Genomic DNA, 21194 nt, shown 5'->3' with positions numbered 1-21194 from the left:
TTACTTTCTGGATCAGTCTTCTATTCCTTTTAACCCTACTGATTAAAAATCTGTCTATGTCATCGAAACATAGAAAATAGGAGGTCATACGGCCTTTCGAACCTTAGCAGCCATTCATTATGATGACGGCTGATCATCCAACTCAATAGCCTAATCCTGCTTTCCTCCCCATATTCTTGCATCCCCCTTCGCCCAAAGTGCTATATCTAGTTGCTTTTGAAAACTTTTGTTAAAAAAAAATGTCTTTATAAGGGGAGAGCCGGGGGGGGTGGGGGGGGGGGGGGGCCATCGCTATGGGAAGCGGGTCAGAAAAGAAGGGATGACCCGGGGCGAGCAAGGGACAAGACATGGCTAATCGACAGGGAGTAGGGACGGGTCGCTCTGCGACCCGATTGATCACGTGGAACGTAAGGGGGCTGAATGGGCCGGTCAAAAGATCAAGGGTCTTCTCACACCTGAAGGGACTGAAGGCTGATGCAGCAATGCTGCAGGAGACTCATTTGAGGGTAGCAGATCAGGTCCGCCTGAGAAGGGGGTGGGTGGGACAGGTGTTCCACTCAGGCTTGGATATCAAGAACCGGGGGGTGGCGATTTTGGTGGGAAAGAGAGTGTCGTTTGTGGCGGCAGAGGTGGTGGCAGACAAGGAGGGCAGGTACGTGATGGTGAGGGGTAGGCTGCAGGGAGAGAGTGTGGTACTGGTAAATGTGTATGCCCCGAACTGGGACGACGCGGGTTTTATGAGGCGCCTGCTGGGCCTCATCCCGGGACTGGAGGCAGGGGGCCTGATCATGGGAGGGGACTTTAATACGGTGTTAGACCCTGGGCTGGATAGATCGAGTTCCAGGACGAATAGGAGGCCGGCAGCGGCAGAGGTGTTAAGGGGGTTCATGGAGCAGATGGGAGGGGTAGACCCATGGAGATTTGGTAGGCCTAGGGCGAGGGAGTATTCTTTTTTCTCCCACGTCCACAGAGTGTACTCTAGGATCGATTTTTTCGTATTGAACAGGGGGCTGATACCGAGAGTGCAGGACACGGAGTACTCGGCCATTGCGATATCGGACCATGCACCACATTGGGTGGACGTGGACATGGGGGAGGCGCGGGACCAACGCCCGTTGTGGCGCCTGGATGTAGGGCTGTTGGCGGACGAAGAGGTGTGCAGAAGGGTGAGAACGGGCATTGAGAACTATCTGGGTACGAATGACACAGGTGAGGTGCAGGTGGGGACGGTCTGGGAGGCCTTGAAAGCAGTGATTAGAGGAGAGCTGATCTCCATAAGGGCACACAGAGAGAGGAAGGAGAGGCAGGAAAGGGAGAGGCTGGTGGGGGAGCTCCTAGAAGTAGATAGGAAATATGCGGCGGCGCCAGAGGAGGGGCTATTAAGGGAGCGGCGTAGCTTGCAGGCCAGGTTCGACCTACTGACCACTAGGAAGGCGGAAATGCAGTGGAGAAGGGCGCAGGGTGCGGCGTATGAGTACGGGGAAAAGGCGAGCAGGATGCTGGCACACCAGCTTCGTAAGCGAGATGCAGCCAGAGAGATTGGGGGAGTGAGAGAGAGGGGTGGGGATGTAGTGCAGAAGGGGCAAGAGGTGAATAGGGTCTTTAGGGACTTCTATAGGGAATTGTATAGGTCTGAACCGCCGAAGAGGAGAGGGGGAATGAAGAACTTTCTCGACAAATTGGGGTTCCCAAAGGTACAGGAGGAGCTGGTGGAAGGGTTGGGGGCGCCGATAGAGCTGCAGGAGCTAATTAAAGGGATAGGCCAGATGCAGGCGGGGAAGGCGCCGGGGCCGGATGGGTTCCCGGTGGAGTTTTACAGGAAATTTGTGGACTTGGTGGGTCCAGTGCTGGTGCGAGCCTTCAATGAGGCGCGCGAGGGGGGGGTTCTGCCCCCAACAATGTCGCAGGCCCTGATCTCCTTGATTTTGAAGCGGGACAAGGACCCGGTCCAGTGCGGGTCCTACAGGCCTATCTCCCTCTTAAATGTAGATGCCAAGCTGTTAGCAAAGGTCCTGGCAACCAGGATAGAGGACTGTGTGCCAGGGGTAGTCCATGAAGACCAGACGGGGTTCGTGAAGGGACGCCAACTTAACACAAATGTCCGGAGATTGTTAAATGTGATTATGATGCCAGCAGTGGAAGGGGAGGCGGAGATAGTGGTAGCGCTGGACGCGGAGAAGGCATTTGACAGGGTGGAGTGGGAATACTTGTGGGAGACGTTGGAAAGGTTTGGGTTTGGGGAGGGATTTATCAAGTGGGTAAAACTGCTCTATTCAGCTCCGATGGCAAGTGTGGTAACAAACGGGAGGAGGTCAGAATATTTTGGGCTCCATCGAGGTACTAGGCAGGGATGTCCCCTATCTCCCTTACTCTTTGCATTAGCGATTGAGCCGTTGGCGATGGCACTGAGGGGTTCAGGGGGGTGGAGAGGACTGACAAGGGGAGGGGAGGAACATCGGGTCTCGCTCTATGCGGATGATTTGTTGTTGTATGTGGCAGACCCGGAGGGGGGAATGCCGGAGGTAATGGGGATACTAGCGGAGTTCGGGGACTTTTCGGGATATAAATTAAATCTGGGGAAAAGTGAGGTCTTTGTAATACACCCGGGAGACCAAGGGGAGGGAATTGGGAGGCTCCCCTTCAAAAGAGCAGTTAAAAGTTTTAGGTATTTGGGGGTGCAGGTGGCAAAGAACTGGGGGACCCTACACAAGTTGAACTTTTCCAGACTGGTGGAGCAGATGGAGGAGGAGTTTAAGAGGTGGGACATGGTGCCGCTGTCGCTGGCAGGGAGGGTGCAGTCAGTTAAAATGACGGTCCTCCCGAGGTTCTTGTTTTTGTTCCAGTGTCTGCCCATCTTCCTCCCCAGGGCCTTTTTCAAGAAGGTAACGAGTAGTATCATGGGGTATGTGTGGGCACATGGCACCCCGAGAGTTAGAAGGGTCTTTTGGAGCGGAGTAGGGATAGTGGAGGGCTGGCGTTACCCAACCTTTCAGGATATTACTGGGCGGCAAATACATCGATGGTACGAAAGTGGATGATGGAAGGGGAGGGGGCAGCCTGGAAGCGCATGGAGAGGGCGTCCTGCGGCAACATAAGCTTAGGGGCACTGGTAACGGCACCATGGCCGCTCCCTCCCACGAGGTATACCACGAGCCCGGTGGTGGCGGCCACCCTCAAGATCTGGGGGCAGTGGAGGCGACACAGGGGGGAAGTGGGAGGTCTGATAGGGGCACCACTAAGAGGGAACCACAGATTTGCGCCGGGAAACACAGGAGGGGGATTCCAGAGCTGGCAGAGGGCGGGTATTAGACAACTGAGGGACTTGTTTATAGAGGGGAGGTTTGCGAGCCTGGGAGAGCTGGAGGAGAAATTTGGGCTCCCCCCGGGGAACACGTTCAGGTACCTCCAAGTGAAGGCATTTGCCAGACGACAGGTAGCGGGGTTCCCCGCGCTCCCCGACAGGGGGGTGAGTGATAGGGTGCTATCAGGGATCTGGGTCGGGGAGGGGAAGATCTCGGACATCTATAAGATTATGCAGGAGGTGGAGGAGGTACCAGTAGAGGAGCTGAAAGATAAGTGGGAGTTAGAGCTGGGGGAACAGATAGAGGACGGGACATGGGCAGACGCCCTGGAGAGGGTCAACTCGTCGTCGTCATGTGCGAGACTAAGTCTCATTCAATTTAAGGTACTGCATAGAGCCCACATGACGGGGACAAGGATGAGTCGGTTTTTCGGGGGTGAAGACAGGTGTATTAGATGTTCGGGAAGCCCTGCGAATCATGCACATATGTTTTGGGCATGTCCGGCACTGGAGGAGTTCTGGAAGGGGGTGGCAGGGACGGTGTCGAGAGTGGTGGGGTCCAGGGTCAAGCCAGGATGGGGACTTGCGATCTTCGGGGTTGGGGTGGAACCGGGGGTACAGGAGGCGAGGGAGGCTGGAATATTAGCCTTTGCGTCCTTGGTGGCTCGGAGGAGGATCCTGATTCAGTGGAGGGACGAAAGGCCTCCGAGTGTTAACACCTGGTTAAACGACATGGCAAACTTCATCCAATTGGAAAGGATCAAATTCGCCCTGAGAGGGTCGGTGCAGGGGTTTTCCAGGCGATGGCAACCCTTCCTAGACCTCTTGGATCAGAGATAGAAACTGAGGCCATGACAGCAGCAACCCGGGAGGGGAGGGGAGGGCGGGGGGGGGGGGGGGGGGGGGGGAGGGGGGACAACGACGAAGGAAGTACGGTAGCGGCGGTGGCACGGGCAAGGCCTGCCCGAGGACGCTGCTAGAAATGATAAGTTGGTCTGACTGTCGGTTCGCCGGCGGGGGGGGGGAGACGCGCGGGTGGGGGGGGGGGGGTTTTTTTTTTTTCTTTTTCTTGTTAAGTAGGGGGGTTTGACTTTGTTTTGTTATAATTTAAATGTAAATGTAGGGGGGGTTAAAATGTTTGTATTTTGAAAAATTCAATAAACATTATTTAAAAAAAAAAAAAAAAATGTCTTTATTCTCCTTTTTTGCATTTTCTCCCCAATTTACACCCACCAAAAATTCTCTCCCCAATTTACACCCACCAACAATAATCAGTAACAAATACGTCAATCCCCATATCAATAACAACGATCCCATCCTTCCACCAAACCCAAAACCTTCAACCTCATGTTCACAAACAACTGACAAAAAGGAATCAGGAATCCCCCATAGCCCCCATTGCCCCCCTCCTCCTACCAGCCCTCGCACCCACCCCAACTAATGTTCGATGTTATCCAGTTCTTGAAAGTGCATAATGAATAATGCCCATGAATTGTAGAACCCCTCTGTCCTTCCCCTCAGTTCAAACTTAACCTTCTCAAGAGTCAAAAATTCCAACAGATTCCCCCGCCACACCAGGGCACAGGGTGGAGAGGCTGCTCTCCATCCCATCAGGATCGCCTTCGGGCGATCAACGAGGCGAAGGCTACAACATCTGCCTCCGCACCCATTTCGAACCCTGGCTGGTCGACACCCCGAATATGGCCTCCCGGGGGCCTGGGTCCAGTTTCAAACCTCCTTCCAGTACGCCTCTAGCTTTGGACAGGAACAAAACATATGAACGCGATTAGCCCCCCCTCCCCCACAGCGCTCTCACACATCATCTACGCTGCAATGAATCGGGTCATCCTCGCCCTCGTGAGGTGCGCTCTGTATACCACCTTCAGCTGTATCAGCCCAAACCTCGCGCACGAGGCGGAGGCATTCATCCTCCGGAGCACCTCACACCAGAACCCCTCCTCCATATCCTCTCCCAACTCTTCCTCCCACTTTGCTTTGATCCCTTCCAGCGGTGCCCTCTCCTCCTCCAAAATAGCTCCGTAGACTGCTGACACAACCCCCTTCTCCAGTCCCCCTGTCGTCAGCATCTTCTCCAGCAATGTGGAGGCCGGCTCCTCCGAGAAGTTCTGTATCTCCTTTCCAGCAAAATCTCGAACCTGCATTTATCTAAATATTTCCCCCTGCTCCAGCCCATACTTCATTTCCAGCTCCTTCAATCCTGCAAACCGACCCCCCAAGAAACAAATCTTTTAGTGTCTTAATCCCCTTCTCCTCCCATTTCCGAAAATTTCCATCCCACCTCCCTGGCTCAAATCTGTGGTTCCCCCGAATCGGCATTTCCCTTGACCCTGCACTCAACATGAAGTGTTGGCGGAACTGCCTCCAAATTTTCAATGAAGCTATTATTACCGGACTCTAGTATTTGCCCGGGGCTATCGGGAGTGGTGCTGTTGCTCGTGCTTTCAATCCTGACCCCCTGCACAAACTCTCCTCCATTCTGACCCACTGGGAATCAACCCCTCTTATCCAGCTCCGCACCTTCTCCACATTCGCTGCCCAGTAGTAATACATCACGTTCAGAAGACCCAAACCCCCTGCCTGCCTGCCCCTCTGTAGTAGCACCTTTCTAACTCGAGCCACCTTCACTCCCCATATGAACGACGTAATCCTTCCCTCAATCTCACTGAAAAAAGCCTTTGGCAGGAAAATCAGCAGGCATTGAAAAATAAACAGAAATCATGGCAACACGTTCATTTTAACCGCCTGTACTCGACCCACCAGTGACAGAGGGAGACCATCCCACCTTGCCAGATCCGCTTTCACTCTCCCCACCAAACTAGAGATTTTTGTACCTGTGGAGACCACCCCCCCCCCCCCCCCCCCCGACTCCCAGGCAACCTGCACCCCCAGGTACCTAAAGTGAGTCCCTGCCCTACGGAATGGCAGCCCTCCCACCCGGCTGAGATACCAGAAAATACTCACTTGTCTAGATTCAGCTTGTACCCAGAGAAAGACCCAAACACTCAAAGCAGCTCCAATATTCCCCCTATCGACTTACTCGGTTCCGACACGTATAACAGCAATTCATCGGCATATAAGGACACCCTATGCTTTATTCCCCCCCCCCGGGCACTATTCCTTTCCATACCCCCGAACTTCTTAATGCGATGGCCGACGGCTCAATCGCGAGTGCAAACAGCAGGGGGGACATAGGATATCCCTGCCTAGTCCCATGGTGGAGAGAAAAGTATCTCGAGCCTAGAAATTCCTCCCATCTTAAATGGGCGACCACTTTCGCAGAGATTATACCCTCGGCCCTAGACTCTCCCACAAGGGGAAACAACCTCACAGCATCTACCCTGTCTAGCCCCCGAAAATCCTATGTCTCAAAGAACAAAGAACTATACAGCACAGGAAGAGACCCTTCGGCCCTCAAAGTCTGCACAGGTCACGATATCACCGTCGGCCACAACTCTCAGCACTTCCTAGTGCAGTAGTACATTAAGTTCCCTTGTCAGAGCCATAATATATATTGTAAATCATTCTGGCTCCAGCACTGATGCCCGAGGCACTCCAATAGTTCCAGGTTGCCATCCTGAAAATGGCCCTTTTATCACAACTCTTGCCTTCTATCAGTTAGGCAATTGTCTATCCATGCTAATATACTACCCCCAATACCATGGGCTCTTATCTTATTAGAACAAGATGAACAAGGGCAGAACAGAAGGAGGTGAAGTTCAAGGTCCAAAGTTTAATTTAAAGCTATATATCATTACAGATAATAGGGAGAACGAATGGGCTTAAATTTGTTGGCAAACAGACTGAGCTAGGCCTGAAGAAGCAGTGCTCAAGATCCTAAGACCCTCATCTCTCAAAAACAGTGGTGCAGGTTAAACAAAAATGGTTTTAAGGGAACCTGCAGAACATAGACTTGAGGATTAGAACATGGAACATAGATTACACAGTGCAGGAGGCCATTCGGCCCATCGAGTCTGCACCAACCCACTTAAACCCTCACTTACACCCTATTCCCGTAATCCAATAACCTCCCCTAAACTTTTTGGACACTAAGGGCAATTTTAGCATGGCCAATCCACCTAACCTGCACGGCTTTGGACTGAGGGGAAACCGGAGCACCCGGGAGGAAACCCACACAGACACTGGGAGAACACACAGACTCCGCACAGACAGTGATCCAGTGGGGAATCGAACCTGGGAAACTGGCGCTGTGAAGCCACAGTGCTAGCCACTTGTGCTACCGTGCTGCCTTTAAATTTACATTTTGTCTTGACAGCATCAGAGTCAGGTTGGGGCAAGCAGAATCCAGGAAAGCAGAGGGAGGCCAGAGATAAAGCTTGGAGAAGACAATGGTTTAAATAGGTCAGAGATTGTGGCTAATAATAGTAATAATCTTTATTAGTGTCACAAGTAGACTTACATTAACACTGTAATTAAGTTACTGTGAAAATCCCCGAGTCGCCACACTACGGCGCCTGTTTGGGTGCATGGAGGGAGAATTCGGGCTCTCCAATTCACCTAACAAGCACATATTTCGGGACTTGTGGGAGGAAACCCACGTAGACACGGGGAGAACGTGCAGACTACACAGACAGTCCACCCAGACAGTCAAATCCGGGTCCCTCGTGCTTTGAAACAACAGTGCTAACTATGTTCAGTCAGCCAACCAACAGGGGAGAAATATTACACTGGTCCTATCCAGCAGATGCAATGTATAGAACATAGAACATATATAACATTACAGCGCAGTACAGGCCCTTCGGCCTTCGATGTTGCGCCGACCCGTGAAACCATCTGAAGCCTATCTGACCTACACTATTCCATTTTCCTTACTATCTATAAAAAGATACAGTTAAAGGCTACAGGGAGGAAGGTGATATTGCTTACCATTGTGCAAGAGGTAGTCCAAGATGGGGTTCGGAAGTGCAGACCAGAAATATTCAATAAATTAGGGGGTGGATAGTATCTTCTGCAATCACAACCGAGAACCCAGGTGGACTGTCTACCTACTGCAAAGACAAGGGATACAGAGATACACAAGAGAAACTTGGGAAGGGGAAAGATTCAGTTGTTGTGGTCATGTTAGGGCTAACAACATGGGGAAGAAAAGGGAGGAGGTAGATTTGAGAATATCAGACATCAGGAACTAAATTTAAAAACACCATGTCATAAGTTGTAATCTTGCAATTATTATCTGAGCCATGTCCTAACTAACAGAGATAGACAAGTCAGGAAGATTGAAAGACTGGTGTGGGAATGAGGGTAAATGTCAGAAGAAGGAAAAGGAACAGGGGAAAACAAACAGTCAAGAAAATATGAAAAATAACATTAAAAAATGAGGGGAGCAAATAAAAATTCCCTGTACAGGTATCGGCACACCATCTGACATAAAACAAGGAACTGCAGGGAATTCATAGGGAGAAACCAGATATAGAAAGGATAACTGAAACATGACAACACATATTTAGGAGAAGGAAAGAAGGACAAACAGAATGGCAGAAAGACAGAATGTATGAATTTAGACAAAGAAGAAATCTATTTCCTTAATGAGGTATTGTATGGACTACCCAATGGTGGAAGGAAATTGAGAGAAAGAAATATGTTGCATTTTGGAAAAGTGCAACTTGAAGCAAAACAATGTTAAGAAAATCAGATTATTCCCATTACAACCAATATCAAAATTAGTTAGGTCGTGCTGAATCTTTCTCAGAAAAAAATTAAAACATTATACCTTATAAGTTGGAACACTGCAACTGCTAAATACACATGTTCATCAATGAAATAAAAGTTAAATATATAAAAGCAAAATATATTAAAATATTTTATAAATAAATAAAATATATAAAAGATTTTGACTTGCTCCAGCAATCTGCTTCTCCCAATCATCAATCAGCCCGTTCGCTGCCCCTCCCGTTTGCCAAACCTCTCTGTTGCTGGCTGAACCTCCTGCTGTTGAGCGAAGGCTCAGGAGATGAGATGAGATGAGGGAGGATTGGCCAGGAGCCAGGAAGTGGTCGGGACCAGGAGGGTCAGCCAACAACTGGGAAGGTTGGTGAGAGGGGATAGGGGACAGGCAGCTCCAAAATGGTGGTAATGGACTTCCGGTTGCGGCTATGCGGAGCTAAGCCGCACGTTCGGCAGCTCCCGCTTTAATAGGATCTGTGGGCTCTTTTAAGGGCCCCAAACGGCGCTGATTCGACGATTCCAGGTGGATAAAGGGGTCTGGAGCAAAACCCCCCGGGATTTATGGTGCGGACTCGGACAAAAACAGCAGCAGCTCCCCTGGAAAAGCGGGGGAAGATGGACAAAATGGCGGCCGGTGGAGCCCCTGAGGAGTGGAGGCAGTGGGCGGAGGAGCAGCAGGCGGCCCTTCTGCGCTATTTTACGGAGCTGAAAGGGGAGTTGTTGGATTCCCTGAAGGTAACGACTAGTAAGCTGCTGGAGACCCAGACAACCCAGGTGCAGCGATACTGGAGTTGCAGCAACAGGCCTCTGAGCGCGTGGAGGTGGTTTCGGCCCTCGTGGGGAAGGTGGAAATACACGAGGCGCTTCATAAAAAGTGGCAAGATCGGTTCGAGGAGATGGAGTTTCGGTCACGGAGGAAGAGCGTGCGGATCCTGGGCCTCGAGGAGGGGCTGGAGGGGTCGGACCTGCAGGCCTATGTGGCCGTGATGCTGAACTCGCTGGTGGGGGCAGGATCCTTCCATCTGCCCTGGAGCTGGAGGGGGCCCACAGAGTACTGGCCAGGAGGCCTAAGGCGAATGAACCCCCGCGGGCGGTGCTGGTGCGGTTCCATCGGTTCAGTGACCGGGAGTGTGTTCTGCGATGGGCCAAGAAGGTGAGGAGTAGCAAGTGGGAGAATTCGGTAGTGCGTATCTACCAGGACTGGAGTGCGGAGGTGGCTAAGCGGAGGGCCGGGTTCAACCGGACGAAGGCGGTGCTCCACGGAAAGCAGGTGAAGTTCGGCATGCTGCCGCCTGCGGGTCACCTACAAGGACCGGCATTACTATTTTGAGTCCCCGGAGGAGGCGTGGGCCTTTGTGCAGGCTGAAAGGTCGGACTCGAACTAGAGATTGAGGGCTGTGGGAGTTTTCTTATTTCGGTATCACTGTTTATGCTGTTGCTGGTTATTCTGTCTGTTTCTGTTTTTTCTCTTGCTTTCGGATGATGTTGGTTATGGTTTTGTGTTTTAAGGGGGGGGTATTGGGGTTTGTGGTTGATCTGTGTTTTTGTTTGTACGAAGTTGGTGGAGGGGTTGGGACTGCTGTTTGGGAGCTGCGTTGGGGTGGGGGGGGGGGGGGGGGGGCAGTGTGAAAGTGCGGGCTTTTCTCTGGTTTCCCGCGCTGCTGGACGAGGGGGTGGAGCTGGTGGCGAGGGGCATGGCTATTAGACAAGGTTTCCTGCCCTGAACCGGTGCCCAGGAGCTGATGCAGGGGAGGAGGGGGGACCTCATAAGGACTTTGCGTGAAAGGTCTGGAGGGGGTTCCCTAGGTTGCCGGGATACACCCTGCTGGAGCAACTGCTGCTTCCAGATGTGGAAGGGGAGGGAAGAACTAGGTATACATACACAAGTGGCTGGGGAAGCAGGGAGGCGAGCGAGTGCGAAGATCAATGAGAAATGGGAAGCGGAGTTGGAAGGGGAGATCAATTGGGGAGCATGGAGTGAGACACTGCGTAGGGTAAACGAGACCTCCTCTTGTGCAAGGATGAGCCTTACAAGGATACAGTTTAAGGTGGTGCACAGGGTGCCTATGATTCGGGAAAGAATTAGTGGATTCTTTCAGGGGGTAGCAGTTAAGTGTGAGAGGTGTGGGTTGGGGCCAGCGAATCATGTGCACATGTTCTGGGGTTGGGAATATTCACGGTCTTAGCCAGGATAGTGGAGGTGGAGGAGCTGGACCCTTTGGTGGCAATATTTGGGGTTTCTGAGAAGCCGAAGCTTATGGAGAGGAGGAAGGCTGATGTCGTGGCCTTTGCCTCTGATTGCACGGCAGCAAATTTTGCTGGAGTGGCATCGGCATCGCCACCAGGGTAGCAGCTTGTTTGGTGATCTGTATGACTTCCTGCGGTTAGGGTGGGAGGGGTATAGTTGATTGCTGGGAAGTATGTTTTGCTGTAACCCGTTTTGATACACGATTGTGATAAAAAAATATTTTAAAAAGGAATGGTTGTGGAATCCTTTACTCATGGAACAAAAAAAAATAACTCCTCGAAATGGAATAAAGTTGACATGGGTTTTCAAAATAGGTGGGTAATGCCTGATCAGAACATAGAAATTGGAGTAGACCATTCAGCCCCTCGAGCCTGACCCACCATTCAATGAGACCATGGCTGATCTGTGACCTAACTCCATATGCCTGCCTTTGGTAGGTATCCCTTAAGATCTTGACAAATTCTAGCAAAAACAGGTGTAATCTCTCCTCGTAACTCAACCCCTGTAATCCAGGCATCATTTTTGAAAACCTACGTTGCCCTCCCTCCAAGGCCAAAATATCCTTCCTAAGGTGTGGTGCCCAGAACTGCTCAGTACTCCAGTGGGGTCTAACCAGGGTTTTGTATAGCTGCAGCATAACCCCAGTGTCTTTATATTCCAAACCTCTACATACAAAGGCCAATATTCCATCAACCTTTTTGATTATTTACTGCACTTGTTCCTGGCATTTAAGGACCTATGCACCTGAACCCCCAAGCCTCTTTGGAAGCCCACGGTACCCAACCTTTTTCCCATTTAGAAAGTACTCTTCCTTTTTTGGTCCAAAATGGAGAACCTCATACTTACCTTCAATCTGCCACAATTTTGCCCATTCACCTAGTCTGTCGATATCTCCTTGCAATTTTATGCTATCATGAACTCATAGAAGTGATACAAGGAATGGACTGGGTAATGCAGTAGATGCAACATGGACTTCCAAAAGGTCTTTGGTAAGATACCATATAATGAAATTGTAATTAAAATGTGGGCCAGTTTAGCTCAATTGGTTGGTCAGATAGTTTGTGATGCAGAGTGAAGCCAACAGTGCGGGTTCAATTCCTGTAACGGCTGAGGTTATTCATGAAGGTCTGCTGAACCTTGCCCGAGGTGCGGTGGCCCTCAGGTTAAATCACCACCAGTCAGCTCTCCCCCTCTAAAGGAAAAACAGCCGATGGTCATCTGGGACTACGGCGACTTTACTGTTATATAATGAAATACCACATGACTGAGGTCACAGAAAACTGTATCCAAGGACAGGTGGCAGAAATTGAAAGCATGCTAGCTGAAAAACAGAGAAGCAAAGAAAAACATTGAAATAGAGAATGGATTAAAGCATGTCTATTCAAACTGACAAAAGGTGGGAAGTAGTGTTACATGATCAATGCTGGGGACACGTCTTTACAATTTACATCAGAATCTGAACTCAGGAATTGAAAGCACAATGTCAAAAATTGCAACAGCAAATCATGAGTACAGGTACAGTAAACACACTGGAATGTGAGAAAATACAAGATGATACAAACAAATTGCAGAATCGGTATGTAATTGCCAAATTAATTTTAATGCAGACATGTGCGGTAGTGTAATTTGGTAAGAAGAGTAGAAGCCACATAGTACTTGTATCGAACAGGAGATTGAGGCACGAAGGGATTCGGGGTACACATTCACAAATTAGTGACGCTAGTTCAAGCTCATTTCCCAAGGAATGGAATTTTTAAAACTAAGAAAGTTGTTCTAAATTTGGATAAAACCTTGGTTAGACCCGTTATAGTACGGAGCACAATTATGATGAATGCATTATTAAAATGGTTTAAAGGTATTGGGGAAGGTGTGAAAAATGGGTGGAACAGTAGCACAATGGTTAGCACTGTAGCTTCTCAGCACCAGGGACCCAGGTTCGATTCCTGGCTTGAGTCACTGTCTGTGCTGAGTCTGCACGTTCTCCCAGTGTGTGAGTAGGTTCCCTCTGGGTGCTCCGGTTTCCTCTACAAGGTCCCGAAAGCATGCCGTTAGGTGAATTGGACATTCGGAATTCTCCCTCTGTGTACCCGAACAGGCACCATAGTGTGGCGACTCGGGGATTTTCACAGTAACTTCATTGCAATGTTGATGCAAGCCTACTTGCGACAAAATGAAGATTATTTAAGGTTCATAAGGATGATGAACCGAGAAGAAATACTTATTAGAAATTTCTGAATAGACTGGTGTTCAAGTAGGCAAAGAGGTGATAAGAAGAATAGGAAGGCAGGACTATTGAGAGCGTAGCAGAAGCTGCAGATGGCGTTGATCTGTTATCCACAGGGAAGGCGGTGGGAGTTGAGGAAGGCGAGGGGGGCAGTGTTTGAGTATGGGGAGAAGGTCAGTAGGATGCGAGCATACCAGCTAAGGAAAAGGGTGGCGGCCAGAGAGATAGGAAGTGTGAAGGACAGGGGGAAACAGTCTTCGACCCAGCAGGAGTGAATGGGGTGTTCAACGAGTTTTATATAGTTGGCTGTATCGGAGCCCCCAGCTGGGGTGGAGGGGATGAGGCAATTTGGAAGGGTTGGAGTTTCCGAAGAAGGAGGAAGGGTTGGTGGAGTGGTTGGGAGCCCCGATCGGGATTGTAGAAGTAGTAGAGGGATTGGAGGCCATGCAGTCAGGCAAGGCCCAGAACTAACTAGTGGAATTTTATAAGAAGTTTTCTGGGATGCTGGGCCCGCTGCTGGTGAGGGCATTTAACGAGGCTAGGGAGTAGGATGTCCTTACCCAATAATGTCACAGAGTTCAATTTCATTGATCCTGAAGAGGAAGGAGGACCCAGAGCAATGTGGGTCATACAGACCAATCTCTCTACTGAATGTTGATGCCAAGTTGCTGGCCAAAATTTGGGCCTCAAAGATTAAGGACTGTATTCTGGGGGATCGAGGACTGTATTCTGGGGGGTGATACGGGAAGACCGGACAGGGTTTTTCTTAAAGGCAGGCAGCTAACGGCCAACGTTAGAAGGCTCCTAAATGTGATCATGACGCTCTCCAAGGGAGGGAGGCAGAGGTGGCAGTCGCCATGGACGCGGAGAAGGCCTTCGACCATGTGAAATTGAATTATTTGTGAGAGGTCCTGGGACGTTTTGGGTTTGGGCAGGGCTTTATTGACTGGGTTTGGTTGCTGTACCAGGCACCAGTGGAAGAGGTGCAGACAAACCGGGTGAGTTCAGACTACTTTAGACTGCACATGGGGACATGGCAAGGATGTCCACACTATTGTTTGCCTTTGCTATAAAGCCATTGGCGATGGCGTTGAGAGCGTCAAAGGACTGGAAGGTGCTAGTACAGTGGCGGAAGCATATGGGAGTGGAGGGAGCTTCGGTGTGGGCCCCAATTTGTGGTAATCACTGGTTTGTCCCGGGGAGGATGGATGGAGGGGTTTCAGAAGGGGAGAAGGTATTGGAAATTTATAAAGAACTTATGGAGTGGGAGGAAACCCAGATAGGGGAGATAAAACATAAATGGGAAGATGAGCTGGGTAAGGAGATAGAGGTGGGTCTGTGGGAGGGTGCGCTGAGCAGAGTCAACACGTCCTCATCATGTGCCAGGCTCAGCCTGATACAATTCAAGGTGGTCCACCGGGCACACATGACGGTGGGTTGGATGAGCAGGTTTTTTGGGGTGGAGGACAGGTGTGTTAGGTGTGCAGGTGGGCCTGCAAACCATGTCCACATGTTTTGGGCATGCCTGAAGCTTTGGGGATACTGGCAGGGATTTGCGGATGTCATGTCCATGGTAGTAAAAAAAAAAGAGAGTGGCGCCGAGTCCAGAGGTGGCGATTTTTGGAGTGTCGAAAGATGCGGGAGTCCAGTGGGCGAGAGGGGCTGACGTTTTGGACTTTGCCTCCTTGGTAGCTCACAGACAGATATTGCTAGTGTGGAGAGACTCGAAGCCCCCGAAATCAGGGGTTTGGGTAGCGACATACCTGGGTTTCTCAGATTTGAGAAAATTACGTTCGCCCTGAGAAGATCAACGTTAGGGTTCGTTCGGAGGTGGCATCCGTTTATCGACTCGGAGAAAACCAAACTGTCAGCAGATTCAATTCAATAAGTGGAGGGAGGGGGGAGTTAGGCAATTTATTGTTTAGATTAGGTGGGAACAGTGGGAGAGGGAGGGATGTGTTACGCACTGAACTATGTTTCCATTTTTGTATTTGTATCTTTTATTGTTATAAAACTATAAATGCCTTAATAGAATGCTTTTTTAAAAAACAAGAATAGGAAGAGGATTTTGCGGAACATAGATGCTGGCCTAGACCAGTTGAATGGCCCGTTTCTGTGCTGCAGGCTCAATTTAACTCATGTATACTTGTTAAATGCTCAGCCATTCTATCCTTGATATAGGTGCTCATTTTAACATTGTTGGAGAACCAGTAATGTTAGTTTCTGTTGCTGATACATCCACTCCACTACGATGAACTGAAGTGAGATTGCCCAACAGATCCACCCAAGAACATAGAACATAGAACAGTACAGCACAGAACAGGCCCTTCGGCCCTCAATGTTGTGCCGAGCAATGATCACCCTACTTAAACCCACGTAACCCGTAACCCAACAATCCCCCCATTAACCTTATACTACGGGCAATTTAGCATGGCCAATCCACCTAACCCGCACATCTTTGGACTGTGGGAGGAAACCGGAGCACCCGGAGGAAACCCACGCACACACGGGGAGGACGTGCAGACTCCACACAGACAGTGACCCAGCCGGGAATCGAACCTGGGACCCTGGAGCTGTGAAGCATTGATGCTAACCACCATGCTACCGTGAGGCCCCAAAGAGTCTCAACATTTTTCCAAATAGGTCAACGTTTTTGATTGTACTGTCAGATAAAGTATGTGGAAAAACCAAGAAATCAGTCATGGGAATTAGAGAATTAAATGTAAATCAGGTCAAGAGTTTAAAAGGAGCAACGTCACTTGTATCAAACATTTCTCAATACTATTTTTGTTGTTCTGAACTATAAATATTTACTTATGCCGCAAAACATTTCACCGATCGGGAGTTAAGCCTGTAACCAAAAGCCTAAAGATACTCAGTCATAATTCATGAGAAGCTTAAACTGACTTCTGATGAGAATTTTAAATGTCTTCCTTCAGATGAAGTAGCTCAATTCTACCTCCCAGCTCGGATCCAAAACCAAATGAGGGGAGAAACTAGAAAAACAAAATCCATCCCCTGCTATTAATGTACTCTGACAGCATAAATTTCTAATTCTGAACAGGATAAACCATTTGCTGGAAGACAAGCACTCAAAATGTTTTACCTTTAAAAAAAATGAAATGAAAATCACTTATTGTCACAAGTAGTCTTCAATGAAGTTACTGTGAAAAGCCTCTAGGAACTTGCCTACAGAAGATGTGTACAAAATGATCCGTTTTTATAAAAAACTCAAGATGCTTCCATTAAATAGGCATGTTAATAAGATATCAAAGAAGCAAGCATCCTCTGGGCTATAGCGAAATTAACAATGGTCTCCCAATAGAATAGCTAATGAAGACACCGCATAGTATAGCCATATGAGCAGAATAGAAACATAGAAAAAAAACAGGAGCAGGAGGAGGCCATTCAGAACCTTCAAGCCTGCTCCACCATTCATTACTATCATGTTTGATCACCCAACTCAACAGCCTAATCCCACTTTCCCCCACATCCTTTGATCCCCTTTGCCCCAAGTGCCATAAAGTCTGTAAAAAGTTAAATGATTTCCATTTGGTTGTATTTGGCCTCAGAAACTGTTACAAGAAAATCAGCCAAGGCTCCAGTTCCTAATTTATAGTCAGTAATTTTGCTGCAAACTTTTTATTTGTGGATTTCAAGCAAAAACAGTATTTGGGGTAGCTGTGATTCCTCCATTGTTTGAATAGTGATTCAGCACTTCTGCCCAGGCACATGAAGGAAGATCACTCCAAATCAGGTACAGGTCTTTTGGAAACCAAATCCCAGTAAAATCAATGCCTTCGGAAGGGACAATAAAATTATTATTAAAAAAAGACTACTTACACTCAGCGTACAGTAACATTGAGAAAGTTGCGTTCTATAATAAAATGTTATTCAGTGTGTTATCAAAGGCAATCTTGAATTATCAATGCACCATCAATTACTTTTTATGGAATACTGATGTTTCTTTGAAAATGCCATTTTCTAGGGCAGCATGGTGGCGCAGTGGTTAGTACTGCTGCCTCATGACACCGAGGACCTGGGTTCCAACCTGGACTTGGGCCACTGTCTGTGTGTTTGCACAATCTCACCGTGTTTGCGTGGGTCTCACCCCCACAACCCAAATATGTGCAGAGTAGGGGATTGACCACACCAAATTGCCCCTTAATTGGGAAAAAAAAAATAATTGGGTACTTGAAATTTTACTTTTAAATGCAATTTTCTAACATTTATCTAGTTTTTTGATCCCTTTGCATTAAATATGCAATAGATTTAAACTTTAGAAGGATCAACATTACAAGAATTACATCTTTATAATAATCATATGCACAACCAGGGATAATTTAGGGTTATCGTTTGCAGAGGAAGCATAAATCAAAATATCATGCAAAAAGTTTATTCAATATACATTATTAAAAACTAGCTTTTCAACAATACATAAAAATTTGAGGAAATTCATAACTTAAAATATATGTAATTTACTTAAAACTATAGCTTTTTGATGTTTCTATTATATTCAATAGAACTACACACAATTTAGACTGGATTCCTAGAAAATTATCTCTGGCTGCAGAAAGTACGATGCAATTACTGGAAATGAGAAGTTTCCAAATGCAGCAAAAAAATTAACGCAACTTTGGAAAGAATATTATTCAGTAAAAGAAAATTGGGCGGGATTTACCGACCAACCCATCGGCAGCAAAGCCAGCCCACCAGTGGGATTTACTGACCCCGATTCTGTCAATGGGATTTTCCCGGTGACTGCATCCTTTGTCGCCGGGAAATCCGTACACCGGCACGGGACCGGAATATCCCGCTGGCGTGCATAGCCAGCCAGCAGATTGAGCCCATTATTTTGTGTCAGAATTTCAAGATCATTTATAGATCTTTCAATGCTAAATTCAACACTCAACTCATTGGAAAAAAATGCAGTAGTGGGCAATGAATGTATTGAGAATATTCAGAAGAAATATTTGAACACAGGTTTGTTGATCATTTAGTAAAAGTGCATTTTACACAAACAAAATTCTGATTCAAATACCTTCTAACGTTTCATATGCATAGCTAAGCTAAACAATTTCAAAAGGATTGACTGCTGCGATTAAAAGCAATTAATATTTTAAAGCTAGCTGTACATTACAAAATATTGTCCAAAGATTAAAAAGATAACTGCCTTAAATGCATCAAAGAAAAAATAAATCAAGATCAATCCGACAGTGCATACAAACAATGAAGGCTCAGGCCTAGTGCATAGCCAGATAAAGGCCAAATGTCTGGCAAGTAATTTGTATTTATGATTAAAGCGAGACAACAACCGAGCAACAGATTTTAACAAAATGCTTGTATAATAAGCATTACTTGTACAAAAAAATACAGATGTCAATAGATACATTTTTTTCCTGAACACATAGCTACCAGAATTTTTTTTGAAAGAGCTAAATTAAAATCACCCTCCACCTACAGGAATATCTAAATTGATTTTAAAAACCATTACACGACTTCGTTTCAAAGCTGTCTTTTTATAAAGAATAGGCTCAACATTTATCCAAAGCTAAATCTGGAATATATTTCACATTTACTGCTCATTTCCCCAGATTACCTCAACGGTTACAGAGGTCCACCAGCTTCTTTGTACAAACCAGCTACAAGAGGAAATCTCACTGAATGCATGACATGGTGACCTCGACAGCCAGGCATTCCACCAATCAGATCCTAGAATTTTACAAGCTCCATCAATCTGGTTTGCTTAATAATACCACCAACTGCAGCCCAATCCTAAGGAATCCATTTTTTGAAATGCATTGGGAGTGTTCTATTAATTTGTTTACGAACTATATTTTAATTTAGACAAATCCTCTTAAGTCTCTCCTTCAGCAACTGGAATGACAGTCTCACTTTACAGAAATAATTACTTCATCTTATCCGAAATAACGGCACAGAAGGCAACCAGCAGAATCCGGGAGGGTGGGAGGAAGGGAGGAGAAAAAGCACAAGGGCATTCATTAAAAAAAAACGACACACTCAGTGCCGTAAATGTTTCAATTTTCTGCACAATAATAAGGCACGTTTCATTTCAAAAGACAAAAGATGCAAATTGAAAACTATTAAACGTATCTAGGTGCATGCCGTTTTATTATGTAATCCATTGCATTTCCTCATTCTGCTGCAGTCTCCAGCCATATCATAGTACTGATTACCTGTAAGAACGCTCCCCTCTCACTGTGTGCTTCCGAAAAGGAATAATGGTGCCATTGTCCTGAACGATGTCGTTATTATTCTCACCGTTTGGGGAAAGTGCTTGTGGTGTGGGACCAGGCATTGGAACCATCCCAGGCTACAATTTCTCACTGCGTGCTGTGGAGTAGGCTCCGAGCCCGTTTCTTCACAACAGGGCTCTACTTGACCTCAGTACTGACGTCAAACGTACGAGAAAAAAACCAGAGACGTTGGGCAGAAGCTCTGTCATGTGACAGGATTTTACCATAGTAACCAGCTAACTCACCAGGTCCACATAACCCACGCCGGAATTCAGCAGAGCCACGTCAATATATCAAAAGCGAAACAAGAGGCATAAACAGCACACTCCCATCTGTTGTATAATCAATCCCCCATTGCCTGGACCTGCCTCCCTTCAAACTGCCTTTGCATTCAGACAACATCGCTTACAGCCAAGCAAAGCTTCTTCGAAGAGGAGGACACACAATCATTCTGTTCCATTTAAAGTTTCATTATTGTTGTCTTCAATAATAAAAGCGTAATACTATCGAATTATACTCATGGCATTTCATACCTCAGTACTTTCTAATAGTTGTATTTAATTACACTCCAATGAATTAAAGAATCACAAGACACGTTTATATGATCAGGAACAACTGTCATTAGATACTTCAGTCAGAATATCAGAATGAGGGGAGTCACATGACGCAGGCGCAGGAATAGCTGCGTTTCCTGTGAGCTCTGGCACGACTCTGCTGGAAATCCTTTCATTTATTGTGCTTACACAGTTCATACTCAGTTAAATTGTGACTGAAAACTCCCTATTATGTCCCTGGAGGATTTTTGATCTAAATGTACTGACAAAATACCGAGAAATGCCAAATCAACAAGAAAGGTCAGCCAGAGGCAGCTCGAGAGGAATCGGTTCTTCAACATGGCCACTCGGCAGCTGAGTCAGCTCTTGATCCCGCACTTTCAAAGGTGTTACAACTGATGACTAAGAATATTATCAACGCCATTGATGAGAAACTCTGCCAGTGTTTAGCACTGCTGCCTCACAGCACCGAGGTCCCAGGTTCAATCCCGCCTCTGGGTCACTGCCTGTATGGAGTTCGCACCCTTTGCATGGGTTTCGCCCCCACAACCCAAAGGTGTGCAGGGTAGGTGGATTGGCCATGCCAAATTGCCCCTTAATTGGAAAAAATGAATTCATAAATATATACTTTAAACAATTGATGAGAAACGCGACCTTTTAACGCAAAACATTAGTGCTCATACTACAGAACATTCGTAAAAGGCTTGATGAAGTTGAAGAGAGAATTCCTACTGTGGAAAATGAAACTTCCGTGGTAGAGGCCCGTTAACAGTCTAGCGAAAAGCAGTTGCTCACAATACTGGAACATCGAGACGATTTAGAGAACCGAGGCCGGAGGAAAATGTTTGGATTATCGGTTTACCAGGGGGAGCTAAGGGTTAAGTTCTCAGTTAATTTCTTGTAAAGC

The 21194-nt window shown here is 47.4% G+C and overlaps 1 protein-coding gene across 3 annotated transcripts in view; it reads right to left on the bottom strand.

The window, feature by feature from the left end:
* The window catches only part of mapre2 (microtubule-associated protein, RP/EB family, member 2), a 121818-nt gene extending 101920 nt beyond the window's left edge, over positions 1-19898 (bottom strand). Inside the window, exon 1 of one of the 3 annotated variants that reach the window (XM_038809292.1) lies at positions 19674-19898. In XM_038809292.1, coding sequence (XP_038665220.1) covers positions 19674-19804 — 131 coding nt within the window. In that variant the 5' untranslated portion in view covers positions 19805-19898. Of the gene's footprint in view, positions 1-19075; positions 19139-19673 lie in introns of those variants that run through there. The other 2 variants (XM_038809294.1, XM_038809293.1) reach the window with 2 other exon arrangements.
* Positions 19899-21194: the final 1296 nt, after the last annotated feature.

This window comes from Scyliorhinus canicula, chromosome 10, assembly GCF_902713615.1.
Source record: "Scyliorhinus canicula chromosome 10, sScyCan1.1, whole genome shotgun sequence".
Classification (NCBI taxonomy): Eukaryota; Metazoa; Chordata; class Chondrichthyes; order Carcharhiniformes; family Scyliorhinidae; genus Scyliorhinus; species Scyliorhinus canicula.
Note: the sequence above shows the minus strand (reverse complement) of the source record. Positions and strands in the feature narration are given on the sequence as shown.